The sequence below is a fragment of the Corvus cornix genome, chromosome 18 (assembly GCF_000738735.6).
Source record: "Corvus cornix cornix isolate S_Up_H32 chromosome 18, ASM73873v5, whole genome shotgun sequence".
NCBI lineage: Eukaryota > Metazoa > Chordata > Aves > Passeriformes > Corvidae > Corvus > Corvus cornix.
The window spans coordinates 6,366,810-6,383,323 of NC_046347.1; the positions used below are offsets into that span (position 1 = coordinate 6,366,810).

General features: G+C 39.7%; 1 protein-coding gene across 3 annotated transcripts in view; it reads right to left on the reverse strand.

The window, feature by feature from the left end:
* CA10 (carbonic anhydrase 10) overlaps positions 1-16,514 on the reverse strand; it is a 188,507-nt gene that overhangs the window by 33,957 nt on the left and 138,036 nt on the right. For all 3 annotated transcript variants that reach the window (XM_039562227.1, XM_039562229.1, XM_039562228.1), the window contains exon 5: positions 5,646-5,831. In XM_039562227.1, the coding sequence (XP_039418161.1) occupies positions 5,646-5,831 (186 nt within the window). The remainder of the gene's footprint in view (positions 1-5,645; positions 5,832-16,514) is intronic.

A 16,514-nucleotide genomic window follows, 5' to 3' on the forward strand; every position in this document is an offset into this window, starting at 1 on the left:
TGCTGCAGGCTGGATTAAACTATCCCAGCTGGCTGGCTGGTTCTCGTAGGCTGTCTATCTGAAAATATCCCAAGTTGGGTTTACAACATTGATCTCCCTGATAAGTAATCCTTTACTATCACTAGAAGTCCCCCACTCACACAGAACACGCCTGCAGTTAAAGAAAGGGCAGTAGCAAGAGGAGACTGGTGTTCCTGAACTTCCAGCTTCTCCCTTTTATCCCCGTTTTCTTGTATTTTGGTGTTGGTTTCCTCAGTGGCTTTTAGCAGCAGCAAAAGGAAATCTCAATGCCAAATTATGTGACAGCAATACATGTCCATTTATTTAGATCCTGTTCTCACTTTCATTTTAACTCTTCTGAATCAAATGAAATAATTGTGTGTTTATAATCAGTCCATGGGTTTTTAGAAGGGTGGGCAGAGAAGAAATATTTTTTTTTCATGTGTTGTGGACTACAGTCTCTTGTTTGAAAGTCTCCAGCCACTGAGTTTGTGAAAAGTGCATAACCCCAAATAATTAAGCTCCTTGACTTTCTGCTGTGGCACTGATAAGGCTGCCAAAATGCACAGCCACAAAGTGATTGGAGGTCTCCTGCAGCACATTTTTCATTTTTATGCTTAGGAAAAAAAATTGACCATAAAAATGTTTTACGACTTTGACACACGGTAAAGTTAAAGGGTGCTATTTTCACCATGAACCTTTTGGAAATGGTTACCTTTTTATTTTAACAAGGCAGACAGTGCCTAAACTATAGCACTCAGGCCAATTCTGCTGCTTGAATGGAAAATGGTCTTTTTCATTAAATGATACAGACTCTGAAGCATTAAAACCTGTTTTGCATAGAGGCATTAGGCAGCAGACACAAATGACTGGTGTCTTAGTTGGAGACTTTGCCTAAGCCAAGACTTTCTTTTAATCATTATAATACAGTAGGATGCTCCTGCACAGAATAAGGAATTAAAACTCACTCGAGTCCATACCATAGGGACAAGTAAATGGTCCATTTATTTATTTAAGCATTCCAAAGCCTGCCTGCCTTTCCATGCTACCAGTGCCAAACATATTGATAATCTGATACACAGTTCTAAACTATTTAAACATTAGTTCAGTTACTCTGTCTACTAAAGTGATAATTGGGGGCTAAAAGGTAACCAGATTATTGTAGAGATCTCTCTTGACAGCCTTTAACACCTAGTTATAAGCTAAAGCCTGGAAATTACAAGCCTCTTGGTATCATTCAGTGCACAGGACATTGTGAAGCAATTTGCTATTTGTAGGCTGTTTTTCATGCCATGGTACCACTCCAGTGCTCTCCAGCTTGCTCTGGGTGCCTGCGCACTTGCAGAACTAGGCAATAAAATAAACTACTTCCTTAGTGTGGACATCAGGTAGGATTTGTAAAGGACATTGCAGCTGGTTCAAGGTGTATTTGGGCTGTTTAAAGGCTTCTGCTTTGTCTGGACTTGGATTTAATTTAGGTCTGAGCCAGTCTAAGTTTGGCAGTGCTGGGAGGGAGAGGTGCTGCCCTGTCCCCTGCCCTCTCCCCAGGCCCCCCTCTCTCTTCAATGTCCTGACTCTAATATAACTGGGAGACCTCAGTGAAAATGAGGGGAGAGACATGGATGGGAATGGAGGAAAGGAGCAGCAGGAATAATTCTGATTGTCATCTACTGGAATGGATCACCCTTCTTGGGTAACTTGGGAATTGCTTCCCCAGCATAACCGAGGTTTCTGGAAAGCCCACAGAGGGTTTGTCCAACACAGCTCGGACTAGCAGTAATGGGGTAGTGCCCTCGGAGCTCAGTGTGCAATTAGCAGTCACACAGTGCAGTCCTGCAATGATTTTTCCCTGGTTCCTAAAGCGTATGTCAGTAAATATTCACTGCTATTCTTACCTGCACCAGCTAAATTACACTAATGAACCTAGGCAGTTATTTTTCTTTATCCCATTTCCACTGACAGCGTTGTCCAAGGCAGGAGTGAATAGTAATTAGCAGCAAGCCTTGAAAGCATCCATGACATCACAAAGACACTCTCCCAGGAAGTCAGCTGGCTTGTTTACAGCTTTCCCCTTCTCGTCCCTGGGAGATGTAGATGTTACAACCCCCAGTGCTGAGGGCTTGTGGAAGATCACTCATTTATACAGGCAGCACTTGCACGGGTGGACACTCAAATAACTCCATCAGCTGCTGCCCTTCCCTGGAAATCTGCAGCCATTCAGCACCATTGATTTGCATCTGGGCTTGCACTTTGGAACAGTGTGTTCTAGAAGTAAGACTTAACTGTGCAGGTGTACACTTGAATTAATAATTAATGCTTGACCTTGCTGGAGCTCACCTGTCCATCTGCCCAAAACAGCATTTGAAACCTTGAAAAACAAAGGACAGAATTAAGGTCAGTATCTGAAAGGAAGTCATTGAATCTAAACTCCTCTGTCTGCTCTTTGTCTGTGCTCTGCTGTTAGAGAGATGCACCTCCACAGTGATTTGTCCTGTCCTAAGAGACCCAGCTCTAGCTACCAGGACTGTTCAATCCTCTGAAGGTGCTGAGCTCTTTCTATTCACTGCAGGAGGAATTCAGACAACAAGATGAACCCTGCACACACTGTAGATCCAGCTGTGCCTGACTGACTGACAGCAGTTTCCACTTAGCTCAGTTTTCTGCTTTTATTAAGAAAAACTTGAGGTCTCTGTTAGAAAACACCAAATATTAATAGTACTTCAGAACTCCTATTTTTAAAACTAGAAGAGCCTAGCTAATAACAATAAGTATTGCCAAACAATGTTCTACATTTTTACATTGTAATAATCTAGGACTGATGCATTAAAAACTTAAAAGCTCTTTGTCATAGGTTAGCATAGCTCCGGAAGTGATTTTCTTGCAAAGAGGTGCTTACAGCTTCCTCCATGACCTGACAGAACCTATCAACTGGCTAGTTTGAATATTGACAATTTTTTAAGCCACTTAAAAATTTTGACCGCCTCTGTGGTCCACATTTAAGAATGGACAAACCCTGGGAAGCCCTCTCTTGCTTCTGGTCTTGGGACAGGTTAACTGGGCCCGGCCCATGTGGGCCTCAGTCCTGGAGCCGATGGGCCCTGTTCCACCCGCAGCCCCCCACATCCCTGTTACATGCAGACGGCGTGGCCCAGCTCCACACCCCCCCCTCCAGTGTGGCCAAAGATTCAGCTGAAGCTGCCCTGATGTCCGGCAAAGATCACGTGAGCAACAGCAAAAGCAAACTCCAGTTGCGTGGCTGGGTAAGATTAACCCTTTTAGTGCTGTAAGTTTCCTCCAGAACAGATGAAGCCTGCAGACATTAAGTAAAGAAAGAAGAGCTGAAAACCTGAGGGAGGAGGAAGAGGAGATGCTTAAAGCTGAAATTCTGTTGTAAAGCTATGGTGGTGATGGACTATGATGTATCAGAGTACCCGTTGTAATATCACGACAGCATGGGGGGTGGAGCGTTCAACTTGTACTTGTGAGCAAAAGCACCTGTGCTGGAATAAGCAAATGCTGAAGCAGCTGTAATTTAATGAGAAGTTTGAACAGGGAGAGATGGAAGTGATGAGGACCCTTTTGCTCCAAATCGGAAGGAGAAGACCTCAGTTCCTAGAGATGCTCCCAGAGATAGTCCTAGAGATGAAGATGATGAGGACCCTTTTTCTCCCAGGGAAGGAGGAGGGCCTCTATTCTTAGAGATGAAGATGCTCCCAGAGATGGGTGAAGAGAACTTTTGTTTTTGAACAGCTCATCCTTAAAATGGTACCCCAGTAGCTCAAGACTGGACCCTCGAAAACAGTTGTAGGGAAAGGTGTAAGTCAGGGGAAGGGACTCTCACATGCGAGCAGAGAACCAACCCGGGCGGCTGTCTCGTTGTGAAGCCATGAAGAGAGCTTCTTATGGAGATGTCTCCATACCATGAGCAAGAGAGACTCCTCTCCCTAAGTGAACTGAGAAAGGTTACTATAGAAGTGGTAAACTGACTGGAAATCTCAAGGGTTGTCTTTTTGCATTGTCAGTGGGAGAAGGGAGTAAGGTCGGGGGAGGAGAAGTGGTCTGAAGGTTTAGTCTGATTATTTTTTCCTTCCTTTTAGGTCTGTTAATAAACTTCTTTATATTCTTTTAGGTTTTGTGCCTGCTTTGCTTTCCCCTAATTCATATCTCACAGAAGGTAAATAAGTAATGAGTATTTTGGACCAAACCATTACACTAAATTGGTGTTTCTGCCCTGTTCTGTTTGAACTGAACCCACTACACTCTTTTAAAAGCATCTGAAATGGTGGTCATACATCACAAGTGCCATGGTATGTTTCAAGCAGATTTTTGCTTTCATGCTCAGTCAACATTTTTTTTGTTTGAATATTGGTCTTGTGTAAGTCTGAACAGCAAAGCAAAGACCTTGTTTACTACAGAATCCTTTACTTCCAGCCCTTAAAGGAGCAATACACGATGAGTTCACTTACAGAATTTAACAAAGGCAACCAAAATCAGTTGTGTAAGACATTAGAAATTTCACAAAAAAGCTGCCAATGGCTACATGTACCTTATAAAACAAAGCCAATGATTACCATCAGTTATAACACCATCATTTGACAACTCTACAATTAATTTCTTACTCTTAAATAACTGCTGTTGCTCAGTGCCAAAGAAAATGCCACACATTACTGACTCATCACCAGTCTGCGATGCATAATACAGATGTTCATTTGATTACCCCTCTCTGAGAAAATAAATGCTTTACAATGAAAAAGCTGTTCTTTTTTGGTATTCTGAAGGAATGGTAACAGAGTGGCTTTAAATATAATCCCTACAGTAACACAAGAGTTATTGTGAAGCATTATTTTGAGCTGTGGAGTTGCATGCTGGGTAGTTCACAGCCCAAGCTGAAGGAGGATGGGGTACTGCCAACTTCACACATCTCTTTTATGTGAAAATGTCCCTATGTGAGGAAAATGGAAAGATCCCACCTTGTTTGTCCCAGAAACTCTGCAAACTTTACAGTACATCTTGTAAAAGTGCTCCATCTAAGCCACTAAAATATTTTTCCAGCAAGAATAATGGGCCATTCTGGAATAGGTATCAGGATCATGAAATGATGGTATTTCCTGGGACAGTTATAGATATGTATTTAACATACAACATGAGTATTCTGCCAGGGACTACACAGGCAGATAACATTATTTCTTTAGCAGAGTTCCGTGGAGTCATTTCCAGAATGAAGTATCATCTTATTTTTGCATGAATCAAAGGCAGAATGGTACTCAAGGTAAAGTGTTACACACCAGTGAGAAGCAAACGTAGCACTTCTATGGGAATTTGAAGCACTTCCAGCATTGCTTTGTGGTTAATCTCGTATTTGCCTTTACAAGAGACATAAAGACCCCATCCAAAGAGACCTGATTACTTTGTAACTAGCACAGATGAGAATAGAGGGTGTCTCTATATACAATAAACACAGCAGTGTCATTTGCAGATATGAGTTACAAAATTTGCAGTGCTTGGTTAAAAAAAAGTAAAAAGCAATTCCCTGATTTTCAGAATGGCTACAGGGAAACCATTTTTATAGATTAACTTGCAAATACCTTCAGGCAGAAATAAGAGGTGGGTAATTGCTAGTGGTACCTCCCCCCAGCGTGACATACCTCCCCAGAGAAGGCCTGGCCATTGAGGAGGTGCTCTGATCCCTGGCTGTCCTCGCTGCCGAAGTGTAACCGGATCTCCTCCAGGCGGTGACTGTAGGTCATTGGGCCCCCAGAGATGTTCACCAGGTGCTCCTTGTCTAACCGCAGGGACACGTGTCTCCCTGTGTTGTACATTGTCCCACTGACCTAAACGGAGTGGAGGGGAGAAAAAAAAAAGGAGTTTTTCAAAATAACTTGCAAATCTTAGAAACTGGAGATTTTGCTCTTTGCACACCTTCACTCAAATGCAGTGATGCATCTTGGGGTTGTGAGATGAAATAACCAACCTCAGGTCACACTTCAATTTCTGCTTTGAACCTTATACTGTGTATTCAAATATTTTGCTAAAACCCTATGTACACATTTTAGCCGTGGGCTGATGTGGTGGATAGGATTGTTGCACTTCTAATTAAGTAGGTTTTTAGAGTACTTTTCATGCCAGGTCTGAATAATGGCTTCATTTCAAAATTTCTGCACTGGAAATGGGAACATTTCAGCTGACATAAATTATTAAAGTACACTCGAACAAATCTGAAGTTTAATTTTTTCCCCCTTCTTTTAATATTTATAACAAAGTTACTCAAAAGTAAAGGTGTTGCAAAAAGCAGAGACGCAATTATTCATTAATAGGGAACTCTACTCCTCCTGGAGCTGCAGGTAAAAACTTTCACTGTCTGCCCATGCATGTCTCTTTGTTTTGTTATGAATATTTTATGTGTACAATTGCCAGATCTTTTAGCCAGAGAAGTGCAGAATTAATTCTGATTTGATTATATATGTCTAGTTCCTACTACACATCAAACAGCTCCTTGAGATTCATCTTTATTTTTAAGAAGGCTGAATGTTGTGCTTCATTTGCAAAGTGATTTACAGCTGCTGTAATGAAAAAGAAAATGATTTTGGAAATTTTTCATATGGAATATAATTCTGTCATGATTTCCACTGTCTTAGAAAAAGTTTTTCAATCAAGAAGTTCTTTAATTTATGCCATTAGAAAGTCAAATATATCAGTTTGAGTTAGAATTATGATTTATTTTAAAACATTCTGTATGGATACAAATGTACACTTGAATAACATTCACTTAATGTAAGAAGTAGAAGTGTAGCAATAATATGCTTTGTTGCATTTCAATTTAAAATTAAAGACATGACTATTATGTATTATATCCTATACTACATCAGTACTATGGTAATTAACATTGCAGCAGTGTCATTTTATCTATAATACTAATTACGGAGCTTAAATGACCTGTTTTCTTGCACAGTATGTTGTGCATAACAACAACAGTGTAACAAAAAGTTACACTGAACAGACTGTGCACTAGAACTAAATGGAGGAGATTAAACAGCTTTTGATTGTTGTGGTTCTTCACACTGATATAGATGTTCTCTTTTTTTTTTTATGTTTATTCCAATTCAAAGTAAGTAGTAATAAATTTCTTATGGAAAGTCATAAAGACAGATATTCTTGTTCACTGCAAATAAACCACAATGATTTCATTTATAAATGATCCTTACTTTTTCTACTTGACTTTGCATGCATAATAATTAAATACCAAGTTTAGCTTAATAGGTGGAAGAAGGTCAGTTTATTGAACTCAGTTTGAGTACACTGCATATAAATGACACAAAATTGCCAATCATAAGTAACAAATGTAGTTTAAAAACAAACAGGAAAATGGTTACAGCCTCTTACTCACATTTGGAAGCTCATGCTTCACTGAACCCTCAGTTAAATTTAGCAGCTATGTGAAATACTCAGAATCCATTTTCTTACTTAAATTGGCATAAATCTCAAATGAGGTTACCATTATTTTCTCTCTCGAAGTAAAAGTGACCCAAATAACCTCTAATATGAATTCATTTTCCACAGACCAGAGAGGGGAAATGATAAGAGGCAAATTCATGACCAGGAGTAACATTTGTCTTTCTTATTTCCCCCTTCATAAAAATGCAGTGCTCATAATGACACAGTATTGACTTTCTGGAACCAGAATTTCCCTGCATACCTGTAGATGGGGAATACCAGGAAAGCAGTGAAGCATCTGAGGTGCCTCATTTCTGACCTGAGGGGAGGGGTGAACACTAGAAGTGAGACTGTAAAATTCTCCTGCATGGGCACAGACTGGGCACCAGGCAGGACAAAATCTAAGATCTTCAACATGAAAAATGCAAGGCCTTGCCCTTTTATGTGCCTTCTTAGGTTTATGGGAAGCACTGGTTTTACTGGTGTGTGTGCCCAAAGAAAGAGGACCTGCAGAGACCACTTGAGATTCAGCACCAAACTGCATCTTCAGGACATGCCCATTTCTGAAGTAGGGTCTTATATTTTCCATGTACCGAGATTACAGCTGAATGAAAAGGCTGACATACCGAGGAACTTTTTTTTGTGAGGAGACTTTGTGACTTGCCCAGGCTCTATAGTTGGCTGTGCTTGATTACGGGAAGGACCATCACAACACAATGTGAATTTCTTTCTTGCAGTTCAGGATATTGTCTGGTTTATACACAACCACAAAATCTTACCACCTTTACAGGTGTACATTTCAAATATAACCATTTGCAGTTAGGATACAGAAACACTTAAATGTGTTCACCCTCTGTTTGCAAGCACAACACCCACAAATGCCTTTTGCAGAGCAAATAATTTCTTTTCCCTATGTGCAGTTTTAACTGCTGCTGCAGTAAAATGAGGTTCTGATCTTGTTCACTACGATTAGAGAAGGATTTTCCATGTTTATAGTACTGAGCCTTTAAAGTGATGGTGACTCAGTTTATAACATCAAACTAAGTTGGTTTTGGGGAAAGCAGACTTGCATGTGGCCTTACAAAAGGTTGCAGGTGCAAAAGTTAACAAGGAAGTATTTTCTGCATTTTGTACATTCCCCTACAAAAGAAACAGTATGGAGAATGGGCACCTTATGGGAAAGATGGTGCCTTATCCTGGTACAGTCTACAGTCTCTGCCACTCCAGAAAGCAGAGTGTTTATTTTTCAGATGTGGACTGGATAAAATATTATAGGGTAGTTTAAAAGGCTCATATAAAAGACCTGTTAAGATCTACATAACTATTTCCTTAATTTGTCAGATGGATCTCAGGTGCTTCAGCATGGTGGCCTTTGTGCTGCTTCTTGCTCTGCTTTGTTCTCTGTGTGTTTGACTTGAAAGTTACACAAAGATGAAAACTCAGCAAACAAACCTGGGGAAGAAATAAGCACTAAATATTGACCTCCTCTTTTTAAGAAAGATCAATATTCACATTTATCTTATGTGCTAGAAATGAGACTGCAGTAAAGAAAACATATTAAATCATCCATAAAACTGGTCTGAGAAAACAGAGAGGTTCAAAATCGTCCAAGTTAATGATCAGACCACATTCTCAGTTGACCCCATTTTCCTCACAGATTTAGAAACATTTCCGAACAGGTAATATTACCTGCGGCAAAATCCCCAAGTAGAAGAGAGCACTCTCATGGGCTTCAATCTCAATATGGAACACTTCAACTTTGGTAGGCTTTACCTAATTTATTAACATAAAATATAACATATTCCTGATGTAGTTATTTTCTATTTAATCTCATTACTTTTAATTCTTACTTCACAGGGCTTTGTGCACATAATTCCCCAGCAGCATTTTTCTCTATCTTTATCTTGATGCAAGACATCCACACAGGCATAGGCTGCTGATACATTCCATACTTCATTTCTCAGTAAGATCTGAATACTCCTGTGGTACCTCTGTGTAAGTTGGCTCTGTGACCACAAAAAAAGTCCCAATTCTGCTCTTTGAAAGGTGGAACATAAGCAAAGTCAGTAAAAACGCACACCAAAGAAACACAATCTCCCTGATGCACATTTATCTTGAAGTGCTACAGACCTTATGACCATTAGGAAAAAACCTACAATAATAAAAAAAATAGCAACCCCCCCAAACCAAGCAAAAAAAGCCACATACAAAACAGTCCAGAAACAAATTTTTTTCCCCCCAATGGTGTTCTTTAACCAGCATCTGTGGAAACATTTTTGTTTTGTCCCAGCTAACTGTGCATCTTCTTCCCTTCATCTTTTCTTCCTGAATTAGTCCTGAACTTAGTATTTTTCAGAACTTCCTTTGCGGCCTACGTCTCTACATTACAGCCTCTGTTAAAATAGCCTTCAAAACTCCAAGTAGGAGAAAAGAAAGCCTGTTTCAGGGTGAAGCCATGCTAGAAATGTGAGCAGGGAATGCAAGAGGAAAGGGGATGGATGCTTTGCCTTTCAATTCCATGCTACATCTGCAGTTCACGCTCACCTTCAAGAGGTAGCACAGGCCCTCCGCTTCCTGAGGCCTTTTCAAATAGTGAATAGTACATTTTGGATTTATTCTAGTTAAAAGTGGGCTGAAGATTAGTTCCAAGAACATTTTTAAACTTGTATCAGTACCTGCCAGTGGAGCAGCACTGAATGTAAGGGAGCAGGAAAATCAATTGTGTATGGCTGCCTGCTCTGGTGTCCTTGGATCTTATCTGCAATATTTGATGTTCCTTTCTTTAGGATGAAAACAGATACAGTCCAAAGAAGGCCTAGTGCCTTGGAGGGAAACAAATCACCAAGGTTTGAGCTGTGTTTTGAAGGAATTGTAGTGCCCTGGTTTTATGTGCTGCAATAATCAGTTTTTGATCATTTGCTGCCTGGCCTTTCCATCCTTTCCTCCTGGAGTCCAGTGTTCCAGCAGAATAGGAAAGCAGCTCTGCAGGCTCTGGGAGGGGTAGAAGTGGTGGGCTCTCCTCCTCTGTGAGCAGCACCTGAACCACTTTGCCATTTACTGTTGCTTTCTGCCCCTCAATAATGGCAGCAGTGCCACGGGGATCCCAAGGAACCTGAGACGTACCACTGCATTTCTGCTCAACTCTCTGTGAGCAGCTCCATGGAGGGACAGGTGCTCCATGAAGCATTAAAGCATTAACACTAATATTAAATTGGTTGTAGCATCCCCCATCTACGGTAATATTAAATTGGTTGTAGCATCCCCCATCTACAGATCTCAAAGTGAAAAAATGCAAAAATAAGTGTGCAGTTGTTTTTTTGTCTCACTGGGGAATGTCAACATCTTTGCCAGGTGGGTTCATTTTCTTCCTGACAGCTAGGAAGAATTGTCCTATGGAAAATTTCACTCTCCGGCTAATGTCATCTAAACTTGAGTTTCTATGTGTACTGATAAACTAAATCATGTTTTTCTGAGTCCCTCAAGCAAGTTCCTTTCATTTAATGGGGTTGTTTTGATGGTTGTTCACAGTATCTTGACCACATCCTGTGATACAAAGTTTTGTCCTGCCTGATTTAAGTTGACTGGACTGTAGCAAGTACCTTCACCTCCCCTGTGCAAAGAAGAGGCTGCTTCAGGGCTTGAAAGCAGAGTTTACATAGACTTCAGGTCTGTGATCTGAAATCTGACTTTAGGGACAGTGAGGAAGCACTGCACCTAACCAGAATTTCAAAGGTAACCTGCCAGGGCAACCTGCTTTGCTCTCTGCAGCAGGATTACATTCCTTTCTTTCACAGCAGTGGCTACATGAGAACATGCATTCTCTTAATATTGTGCTTATGGCATCCAGTCAGTTTTAGGAGTAGTTTTATGGTGTTGATTCCTCTGGCTGCTGTTAAGAGGGGGCCCAAGCTGGAAAATAAAGTGGTTTTATAGAGTTGTTATTCTAAGTTATTTAATAGTTCTTTAAAGGGTGTTGCGAAGTCTTCTCTTAAAGAGGAGATTGCCATATTCAAATAGGAGACAGTTATTCTATCGATTTTCCAAACTTTTGAGATCTTTATCCTTGTCCTGAGGTATTTTCTGGGTGTATGGAGATATATGTACAAAAAAGAACTTTCAAAATTGTATTTAAGCAATGATTTTCTACAGAAGATCCAGTTTTATGTAGGTGTTTTTAATGAATATTTGTACATTTGAAGAGTTATTTTATCCAATACCTTTCCTCTGCCTTTATGCTTAATCACTGTATGCAACATTATGGAAAGAAATTGTGGAAATGCTTTGGTTTTGAAGGTAGTTTTAGGGGAAATTTCCTGTTTCCTGCATGCTTTCCTTGCTGCCAGCAGAGAGCAGCGTCCACCCATCCCACACAGCCTTTACCTGTATCCCACAGGGACTGCCACAGCCAGGAAGAAAAGGAAAACTCATCTGGTTTATGTGGCACGGCTGTAATCCGTGGCTTTAATTCAGGAGTGGTGGATTCAGCTGTGGGACAGAACTGTGGGATCTGCTCCACTGCTCAGGAAGGGTTTGGGGGATTCAGGCTCTGCAGGTTGCTTGGCCATCGGATAAAAACATCCAGAGTGGCCTTTCTGGCAAGAATTCAATGGACCTTACATTGTGTTTATGAAAAAAAAAATGTGGAGAGAAGGGAAATAAAGATAAGAAAACACCACTTACTGGGAGGGAGCTGCAATCTAATTGCTGGGCTTTGAAGAACAACAGGCATCATAATCAATATTTGATTAAAAAAGGTCCATGTGAAAAATGTAAAATGTAAGAGAGAAGTGTAAAGATTAACATAATCTTTTCATCTTCTCTGTTGAAAAGTTTTAAAAAGGAAATGATGTTAATGAGCCCAATTAACCCATTTACCTGCCTAATGTAATGTGTCATCTACCAGCATATGGCATGAGACACTTTTCTGCTTTTAAAGCACCATTTTCAGTAGGAACTTTTCCCATTCACTCCTCTGCAGTTTTGCCTGTTTACTTCCTGTAAGTAACTGGTCTGTAAAAAATGTGGTGTTAACCTCATAAATTAAATATTCAGGCTTACTGGCTAATGAGCACAATATGTCAAATTTCAGTGATCAAAATAATGTGCTTCAATAATGTATACTCCATTCTGTAACAAAATATAATTTTAATAGAGGACCTGCACGGGTCATGGTTAGTCTTGTGATAATTATATGCCATCGGATGTGAAGGAATGAAATTGCTCCAAGGACACTGGTAACACCCCACAGAGCCCATGTGCCCACATGCTGCCTTTTAGGGATAATGAAGTGCTTCATTGTGTTTCCACTGCTCCATTAATGCAGTGATTTCTGCTTGTTAGTAACTATGAAGCCTAAAGCAGATGTAGCCAAATTTATGGTGTCTTGTATTAATAATTGCTGGGCATGCTGACACCAGCTTTGCAGTGAAATCGTGCTCTCTTTAATCCAAAATATTCCATTGTGAGTAAAAAAAGATACTTTGGGGCATTCTAAGACAGACTTTCACTGACTGCAGAACTCAGCTGTTCACAATCCTGTGTGTCCACAGCCACTTTTGTACCACTGATGACAGCTCTCATCCTGTGCTGTGACAGTCACAAGCATTATATGAAGGAGGGAAAAATCACATTTGCATGCTCCTCTTAGTTTATTAACCTTAGTTTAGAAATAGGCTAAGCCAATAAGTATTTAAAGGAATAACTGGGGTTTGGAGAACTCATTACCCTAACTTAGTCTTGCAATCTATAAAGACATTTTAGTTTGGTTTTGTTTGAAGAATCTGCATTAAAAATTGTGCTAAGGATAATTTTTGTCTCTGCTAAAGGGATGTCAAAAGAGCTGCCTTTTCAAAATCTGAAGGCTTACATAAATATTCAAAAGGTTGTAAATCGCAGAGAAGCCAACAAATTTGTGAGAAATACAGATCAATGAAAAATTGCTCTTTCCATTTTTTTATGTGGGTTCAAAAGATAAAATTGAATATGTTAAAATCCAGAGGGCCTGAGTTCCTTTTTAGTGAGTTACAATGACGTGCACTGACCTTTGGAGCTGCCTGATTTCAGAGCTCTTCTTTCAGAGAGGTCTTTGCTTGAAAACCCAGAGGTTTTCCAACGGAATCCAGATCAGACAGAAATTTATAGGATGTATATTGAAATTAGTGTTTTAATTTCCTTATGTTTACCATCTAGCAAGACAGATGTGGACATTCAATGCTTAAATCTCATTTGCTCAACTGCATATTAATAAATGTGTTCCAACTTTCTAAGGTCTTGATTTTGCTTCTACATTTTCTTTAGTACATTCATTCCTAACACATCCTTCCCTGCTGAGCGGATGAGATATAGCCAGTTGATTGATTTAAATTCTCTTTTAAACTGTTGATGCATCTTCTGCTTTACTATTTGTGCATAGCATTAGCAAAAAGGCTGTGCTAAATTAGTTTGAGAAGTATCTTTCAGGCTAAGTAATTAACACTGTAGTGTTGTGTAGGTTATTAATGCACTCACTGCTTTATTTACCTGCAGCTATATATCCTTACATGTCTGTATCTCTACATATACATCTACAGAAGTGAATATTTTATTTTTTACTAACTTTGTTAATAGAAAGGAGGAAAAAAATGTCCTCACACACAGGTCAAGAATAATAAAAAGCCCTTCTTGCAGTTGTGCACCCAGAGCAGCAGATCCGAGTGCCTGAGAATCACAGAGCTTCCTGCCCAGGGCAAAGGATGCGCCCTCAAAGCTCATCTGTTTTACTCCACAGTCAAAATACACCATTATTAAGGTTAATGATTCAATTTTACAAAAGCTAGAAAACACCACTTGTAGTTAGTTATTTCCCTAGTTCCTTTGCTGCCAGGATGTTCTAATTTCTAAGCCTATTAAGTTTTCATAAACTCTCTAAAACAATGAAGGAACTGCTGCTGGTTTTTGTGATCCTGTGCCCACTCCAGCCATGACATCTCATGAACTGATCCTAATGAAAACTGCAGTGTCTGAGCTGTGGTGTAGCCAGAGAAGCATGGTGATGCTTTACTGAAATTATAGTGGAAACATAGAGTTTATAAACTCAGCTTTTTAGTCATGAAAGAGACAAAAGTTTTATCAGCTTTTTTCAGCAAGTTTTTGAGAGCAATGTTATTCACAGTATTCACTGCTTCTCAAATCAGTGCCAAGGAAAAGATGCATAATTATTGCAAAATAATTTCCTGAGCCCTGTATCTCTGGAGGTAAACTAGTATTTAGATAACTTGAAATTTGACCTCAATAAAATTCATTATGTGTCAAAGCAAATCCTTTGTGGCATGCAAAATCATGAGTTATTCTGCCTAGTAGCGTATTTCACTGGGATTTTTTTTTTTTTTTTTGAGCAGAAGAGAGCTGTTTTGTCCTGGCTTGCTTTTTCTACTTCTTTAAAGAAGGTGAATAAATTAGCCTTTCCAGCTGCAAATATTACTGTTCCAGTTTAACAGAGGGCTGTTTTACTGTTCTCATTTTGTATGCCTCAAAAGCATCTGTGTACTTTTTATGTTGAGAAAACAGTAGGTCTGCAGAAGAGGTAGAAATAAAAGAAAAACAAACAAACAACCCCTATCCTGAACCTATCTGCTTTTCCTGACACTTCCCTCTCTGCCAAAACTTCATTTCTTCCCCCTGACAATGCACAATGTAAGAAAAGTAGGAAATTTGGGTTACAGCATGAATTTGTGCTCGAGATTCACTTAGGATCAATCCTCTGCTTAACTTGGTCAAGAGATTTTGTGTTTATTCTTTCCTGTTTTGTTTTTATGATTGGTTGCTTTGGGGTTTTTTGTTTAGTTGGTTGTTTTTTTCTCCATTCCCTGCTGTGTTTATGGCTATGGGGGAAGAGCCAGTCTTTTGTTCCACATTCTGATCTCCTGTACAGCTCCATGTATGCTGCAGTTGTGTAAATCAGTATTTTTACAAGTAACCAAAACCAAGGCTGTGGATACCAAGAAGAACCATTGTCCCCTTACATCATTCCCACACATGCCTTATTCCATGCAGAGTGAAAGACACTTTTCCATAAGCTCAAATACTAAAGAAATGGTGAGAAATTATTCTGAAAAAGGCTATTAGAAAATCAATTTTTCTACTGTGCCAATTTGCCACCAACTTCTCTCTGCTTTCTTGGTTGCTTTGCTTACAAAGTACAAATTTATCTGGCTCTGCAAAGAATCCCTATGGAAAAGAGGAAGGGGTTATGGGATAAAGTTAGCTAGGAATCAGCATATGAAAATGCTTTTTCAATAGGAATACAATTTAGACTAGTCAGAATCTCAGCTTTTCACATGGAAAAGTTCATTTTTAAGAAGTATTTTATCACCCATATTCCAAGAGTTTCAGGCATGTTTCACTTTTTGAAACTTGTTGGCAAGTTCATCTCTATTATCTTCCCAGGAAGATTCTTTTAAAATAGTCCAAATTCAGCTATGGATCCACAATCCTATTTATCAGCAATTGCTTACCCTCCTGTTTTTTATACCTTTTTTCCTTCTTTGTGGCCAGCTGGGGCTGGATGCTCTCAAATGCCTGTGTAGGGAGATCTCCCCCAGCTCTGGGTGTCTGCACAAGCACTTGTGTGCTCACAGTCCTATTTGGGATTAGTTAAAGCTGAGGAGTTGAGAGGTGCTGAACATCTTACTGACAGTGTAAAGACAACCTTCCTCTCTTTATCCCTGATGAAGATGAGTTTTAGAGTTCCTTCTCACACTCAGGTTTGCTGTTCTTGCCTGCAGAAGAGGAAAATACTTTAAATGTGCTTATATTCATGCTAATTAGACAGTGCTTAGGCAGAAGCTGAACTGGAGCTTTCAGAAATTAACACCTGCAGATCAGAATAAATATTCATTCCAAGAGTCCAATGAAAATTTCCGCATACTTGGTATTTTTAATGGTTTTAAATGCACAGATTACGCTGCCCCTGAGCCACTGGAATCTGTGAGCAGTACCAGGTTTTGGTATGTAATTGGTGACTCATATAGACTAAAGTAAAGATAGGAAAGGCTTCCAGCCCTTTACTTAGAGAAAAATGTCCTCTCCCTGATGTAATTGAAAGA